Source organism: Branchiostoma floridae, chromosome 3, assembly GCF_000003815.2.
Source record: "Branchiostoma floridae strain S238N-H82 chromosome 3, Bfl_VNyyK, whole genome shotgun sequence".
Taxonomy (NCBI): domain Eukaryota; kingdom Metazoa; phylum Chordata; class Leptocardii; order Amphioxiformes; family Branchiostomatidae; genus Branchiostoma; species Branchiostoma floridae.
Window position 1 is genome coordinate 33,071,230 of NC_049981.1, and position 6,766 is coordinate 33,077,995.

Below are 6,766 nucleotides of genomic sequence, written 5' to 3' on the forward strand. Positions count from 1 at the left end.
TCAAAAACTAGTCACTGTTTGATGAAAAATTCTATTAACCCTTGTTTGCTGTATTTTTGTACAGGAGGCGGGTGGACTGTGATCCAGCGGCGGCAGGACGGGTCGGTTCCCTTCAACCGGACCTGGGAGGAGTACAAACTGGGCTTTGGGAACCTGAGCGGGGAGTACTGGCTGGGGAACGAGAACATCCACCTCCTGACCAAACGGAAAAATTACAAATTAAGAGTCGTCCTCGAGGACTTTAGTGGCGCCACGAGGTTTGCAGAATACAGCACGTTTAGGTGAGAAAATGGAAATGTCATCATTATTTGCATATTCAAGAAAGAGTGCGTAATACCTTCATGACAAAAGATTTTTTAAAAATCAATTTCATGCACCGCAATGTGTGTGTGTGTGTGTGTGTGTATACGTGTGCGTGTGTATGCCTATGTGCATGTGAGTATATGTTTACGTGTGCGCACATGTATACATGTGTGCTTGCGTGTGTATGTTTATGCCTATGTGTGTGTGTGTATGTGTGTGTGTGTGTGTGTGTGAGAGAGAGAGAGACTGTATATATGTGTGTGTGTGTGTGAGTCTGTGTATGTGATGTGTGTGTTTGTGTTTGTTTATTCGTGTCATTGTGTCTGTGACTGTGTGTATTTATATATATATATATATATATATATATATATATATGTGTGTGTGTGTGTGTGTGTGTGTGTGCGTGCGTGCGTGCGTGTATGTGTATGTGTTGCTGTGTATGTGTATGTGTGAGTAATGACAATAGTGTTTAAGTGTTTTACCACTGCTGCACATCATCCCAAACTTACATGAACATAATTTAGACTGCCCAATGAGGCGGACGGATACGCCCTGCACCTGCCCAGCTCGGGCTATACTGGGGATGCCGGAGACGCCATGCGTTACAGCGACGGGCAGCGGTTCTCCACTGTGGACAGGGACAATGATGATCACGACTACGACTACTTTTACGGCAGCAGTTGTTCTCAGCAGTACGGACAGGGCGGTTGGTGGTTTCGCCGGTGTACCTCTTACCTCAACGGCCGTTACCTGGGCAACTGTGGCAGCTCCTGTCAGTGGAGGCAAGGTGTGATGTGGAACGACTGGAGAGGCAATAGTTACTCCATGAAGTCTGTGACCATGAAAATTAGACCATGATCATGCATTCATCACATATCAAAATCTGATCATAAAACAGCAAAATTCCTTAGAAATTGTTCTTTAAAACATCACGTTGTTTTTTAGAAATCACAATCATTCACAATTTTAATGAATTCATTATTTGTCAGAAACTTTACAGGCATAAATAACGCGTCGGTAGTGCTGAATAGTTGCTCCCTAGGTGCACATTCTTTACGGCAGCAGATAGTTAGAGTTAAATAAAAATAGCAAACAATGTAAAAGGCATAGTCTATAAACATATATTAGGTTCGTAGTTTGTTACGATAGAGAACCAAGCACTGGGATATTTAGTGGTTTGCGGAATGTTCTTTAGACTTGATAAACATTCTAGCACTATCCATCAGTTATAAACCGTAGATATAGCATGTCAATATGATAGCCACATTTATATCATCATAATAATGAACGCCCAAAGAACTGTAAAGGTAATTGCACATAGACGTATATACATAGATAAAGATATAGATACTTTAAGATAAATAGATATAGTTAGCACGGTAGGAAAATCACATGTTTTTCTGTATAACAATTGTTCTATCTATTTATCTCTGCTTTTCTTGTGTGGATCTTAAATTATTATTCTTACACGTGCTCCCCATTCTCATATTTTAAAAGGCACTTATTAATTAATAATGGGGCAGCGGAGCGCATGTGTTCAGTACATCATTTCGCTCCCCCAATGCCCTGAATATACCTGGTTTGGGGTATTACCTAGAGTCACATATCAGTTTGTGGTGTGACAGTAGTTGTTTACAATCATTCGTTTGTTTATCAATATGCAATACACACCCAATCACCCGAAAAAATATATATCTATTGGTAACGTTAGACTCTGTTGCTCCTATGGAATAAAGTGCAGGATTCCCAGAAGCTACATGAGTTGTGAATGGGAGCATAATACCTAGTAATGTGCTACATGTCGTAAAGCACAGACGTGTACTTGTTAAGTTTAAATCGCTTTTACGTAATAACATGTAGGTGTAACAGTCTCATCGTTTGCCTCAAACAAGTTAGGGCATACATATAATGATCTAAAGGGTTGGAGCACACATGTAATGCTCTAAAGGGTTGGGCATGCATGTAATGCTCTAAAGGGCTGGGACATATATGTAATGCTCTAAAGGGTTGGGCATACATTTAATGCTCTAAAGGGTTGGGCATACATTTAATGCTCTAAAGGGTTGGGCATACATGTAATGCTCTAAAGGGTTGGGCATACATGTAATGCTCTAAAGGGTTGGAGCACACATGTAATGCTCTAAAGGGTTGGGCATACATTTAATGCTCTAAAGGGTTGGGCATACATTTAATGCTCTAAAGGGTTGGGCATACATGTAATGCTCTAAAGGGTTGGGCATACATGTAATGCTCTAAAGGGTTGGGCATGCATGTAATGCTCTAAAGGGTTGGGCATACATTTAATGCTCTAAAGGGTTGGGCATACATGTAATGCTCTAAAGGGTTGGGCATACATGTAATGCTGAAGCGTGTTTATACAAAAATCAATTGAGAATGAAACGACTGAAAATCAACATTCGGCGTGTTTTTTTTTACCCGAAATGCAACCACCAGTGAATATGATAATCATCGTCTTAACGCATCGTTGTTGGGTTCTACATACGCCACTACTGACCCTTCTTCGGACAAAGCCATCGTCAACAAAGATACCTCACATCTACTCATACTGTGATGGTGTAGACAGCACACCAGAGCATCGCGCGGGAGGGGGGGGGGAGGTGGCAAAGTTGCTACAAGACATTCACATCATCATCATTGGTCGACGTGCTTACACACGACGGGGTTATACCGCCCCTTACGGGGTGATATACCATTTAGAATTTCACACACGAATAGAAAAATGTTGAACTTTTGCAGCTCTAGAGGGATTAGTCTCGTGCAATCTGTTGATAACATCGCAATCCTACAACGAATTTTACGTTGAAACATTTTCACGCATCAGTGATTTTGAGGTAAACACACAACTCTGTCCCGCTCAAAGTTGGAAACGAGTCACCCAGCCCCCAGGCTGTAACAATCCGCGCACACTGCCTCTCTAAAACCGGTCCGCCCTGAACCCAGGCGGTGTCATCATAGGTCAGGGGTTACACTGCAGTGTATTTTAACGGTGAATGTTGCCCCGTTTCTCTGTTTTGTGATTTGTTCGTTACATGTTGCTTCTCAAAGCGTCCCACAGAACACAGAACTAATACTAATAGTGATACTAAACATCTGTAGGGTGGGCCCTAGAGTAAGGTGCCTTCTAATGCTGTTGTGTTGTTAGGTAAAAGTCCCTGCTAAAGCTATTGTGTAGTTAGGTAAAAGTACCTGCTAAAGCTATTGTGTAGTTAGGCTGTCTCGCTGGCGACTCTTTCGAGCATGGCGGCCCGCAATCATCGGCCCCATTCGCCAAACTTCGGTTCGTGCTGTAGTCTACTGGACATCTGTTGACGATATCGAATGTTGTCTAAATCATATGGAGTATATAAATTACTATATCTAGATATATGTATATCTAAGGGGTTTCGACACTTGCGCCAGATTAAGGTCAACAGCGCCATTTGTAATTGAGATGAACTCCGAAAACTATGTTCGAATTTTATATTTCTCTTACATTCCTTACTCGCACTGGCTCCGGTAGCCACAGTAATTGTCGACGGATATTAGACGTTTAAGAGAAAGTGGGTCTTCTTCAATGTTTAGGGGGAAATGATGACTACCAAGAACGTAAAAGAAATTAATAGTGACATTTCCATGCCTTTAGCTGTGCATTTTTTTAATCTTAGATGTATTTTGACCATTTAATTGGCCGCTATATGTCGCTGAAGTTGTATTTTGAGATATTTCATACATCAGTGATTTCTGTATAAACACTCATGCGGCTGAGCTAAGTAGCTGCACACTGCGTGTCTAAAACCAGTCGTCCCTGACCCCAGGGTTCTCCGGTCAGGACAGCTACTGTTGTTGACATGCGTCAGAACCAAACTACACTATCCGGTCTTAATTTCACGTCTTTTATCAATATCATAGCAATAAGCAAACCAGTATCTTAACATTGAACCAGAAAGGAAGCCATTCGGGGTATGAAAACACCAATTTTAAGTTAAATTAATGAAGGACAAGCTGAGCCCCAGGCAAATGTCATAATTGATTACACTGGTACTGCCACGCTCTGCTCAGTGACACTTCCGAGTGAGGCAGTCGGACATGATCGGGGCCATTCGGCTAACTTCGGACAGGAGACGACGGTCTCCGATGTTCCCCGAATTACCATGACCTTTACTTTTCGAATGTGTCTGTTGTTCAAGCCAAGGACAAGTCGGCTATATCGACAATGAAGTATTCAACATTCTGTCGAATATGGATGCTTAGGTGTTTGCGTTTTAACTTGTTTTACTATGGATAATCCGATGATACTGGCTGTACAAATGCACTTTCCTGACTTTTTCTTTGCTGGAAAATATCATTTTTATCAGCCATGTAGTGAGGTATGATACTATGTACTAATATTTTCTTCTCAGTGTCATCAATAAAATCCAACTCCTTTTCCATAGTAATAAACGAGAAGCTTTTACAGCAGTGAGACTCATTCTGTAACACTGTAACAGACAAAACACGACCTCTTGCTGGCTCCAGTGACCCAACTAATTGTTGACAGAATAAGACCCAAAATCAAACTACAGTATCCGTTTCAGCCAAGAACAGATCATATTTCCACCGTTTAGAAGAATTAACCTGCATCAAATTTGTAAAACCAATTCAGAAATTAAGTGATCCGAGCTATATAACGGATGTTTTTTCTCCGATGACAAACGGACCCCAAGGCACTTAGCGCACCAAGGTATTTCTTCCTTGTGCCGATCGCGCGCGAGCGACTTGAAATCGATGATCGCAAATCATCGGGGACGAATCGGCCCCATTCGCCAAACTTCGGTTTGGACCCGACGGTAGACGATGTGCTCCGAATCTCCCGGCATCGCTAAAAATATAATTGACGTATGGGGCAATTAGTGTTTCACGATGTTTCTAACCAATGAGGAAACAGAACTGCTGGGTTCAAAGTGATATCATATCTTGAAAGTCAGTCAGTTGCGGACAGGCCTTTGTGCAGGTTGGGCCTGCCTGCAGATCGAAGTGCAGTTAATTTTTTTTCGTAAGGTAGTAAGAATGGGATCTGGAAACCTCGAAATGACGAACTCGGTACACGGGACAGGGCGGGACGATAGGCTGGGGATAATCGCAGCGCTCTTGGTAGCCGTGGTGGCCGTACTTGTGAGCTTCGTCACCATGTTTGTACTGGTGAGGCAGGGGGCGGATCTCAGCGAAAGGTCTCGGCAAGCGCAGCTAAACGGAATGGAAGCGCACCTGAAGGAAATGGAAGCCCAGGTGCAGGAGATACAACAGTGGAGAGAACACCTGGACGTGCAGGTATAAACATTAGTTTACGACAAACTTCTAACGAGTAACATTTTCGGAACAATGGATCCGGGTGGTGGGTTTCGACGCTTCACGACAAATTATGATGTACTGGATTGTGTGTAGATTGTTCTATTTAGCATTTCTACCCGCATGATCTATCGGAACGCCGTGAAAAATCCCTGATTATGAGGGCTGACGCATTACATTTGGAGGTAATGAACTGTACACTATTTCCTGGTCGACTAATACTCCCCCAAAAGAAAAACAGACTAAGTATTTTGTGTAAAAGTATTGTCATTGTGATGATAAATTGTTCTTCGTGGTAGTTGGTTCCTTTTTTTAAGATATACTTATATCCTAGATGTATATGAGTCTCAAATGTCCTCATGTAATGGGTTAGCAACAAAGGGAAAATTGATTGAGAGCAACACGAATTATCAGAATTATCATGTGGCCAGACCCATAACTATTTTAATGCATTGTGCTTGATACATTGCACGTCGTAATTACAAAGACTTTGTTATGCTTAACCAGATTTATGAAGTTGATAATGGCGCTTTGACACGCATCAGTGCAAATCTAACCTTATGCGCACGGGTGCATTGAGCAGAAAATTTGTCCCTGCGGTCTCTAGTCTGGACCAGCAGATCCGATTAACGAGTTCAAAGTTCAAGATAGATCGAGTTGGACCGTCGCCAATCTGTCACCCTGACGAGCGAGACTACGTAATTGACATGATCTTCAAAAGACACTGTCAGCATACTTATAACGAGTTAATTGAGTGTATCTAATGTCGCCCAACAGGTCAGTCCTCAGGGCCCGAGCGCTCGTGAACAGCAGAATGGAGAGGGGCGTGGCAAGAGCGCCACCTTCCTGTACGGAGCTGAAGTGCATCACCGAGATAAGAGATCTGTGTCCAACATCGGGAAATTTGCGAACAAGGTTACACTGCCAACGACTTTAGGGGGTAGGGAGATGATATTCATTTGCATTCGTTAATTCTTATCTAATACCATAACGCATTCAAATCCATCATACCCAGGACAATTGCATATGCATGACTCCATTAATTCATCCATACAAAAATTCCTCGGACTGTAGGCTTCTTTATAAGATTCTGTTGTTAAATGAATTTCAGATTTTGTCTTTGAAACCTTTTCATCGA

General features: G+C 42.3%; 2 protein-coding genes across 2 annotated transcripts in view; both read left to right on the forward strand.

The window, feature by feature from the left end:
- The window catches only part of LOC118411426 (angiopoietin-2-like), a 6,535-nt gene extending 6,213 nt beyond the window's left edge, over positions 1-322 (forward strand). The window contains exon 4 of the mRNA XM_035813706.1: positions 65-322. Within this exon, the coding sequence (XP_035669599.1) occupies positions 65-285 (221 nt within the window). The 3' untranslated portion in view covers positions 286-322. The remainder of the gene's footprint in view (positions 1-64) is intronic.
- Positions 323-5,370: 5,048 nt separating this feature from the next.
- The window catches only part of LOC118411873, a 21,993-nt gene continuing 20,597 nt past the window's right edge, over positions 5,371-6,766 (forward strand). The window contains exons 1-2 of the mRNA XM_035814363.1: positions 5,371-5,610; positions 6,406-6,568. Coding sequence (XP_035670256.1) covers positions 5,371-5,610; positions 6,406-6,568 — 403 coding nt within the window. The remainder of the gene's footprint in view (positions 5,611-6,405; positions 6,569-6,766) is intronic.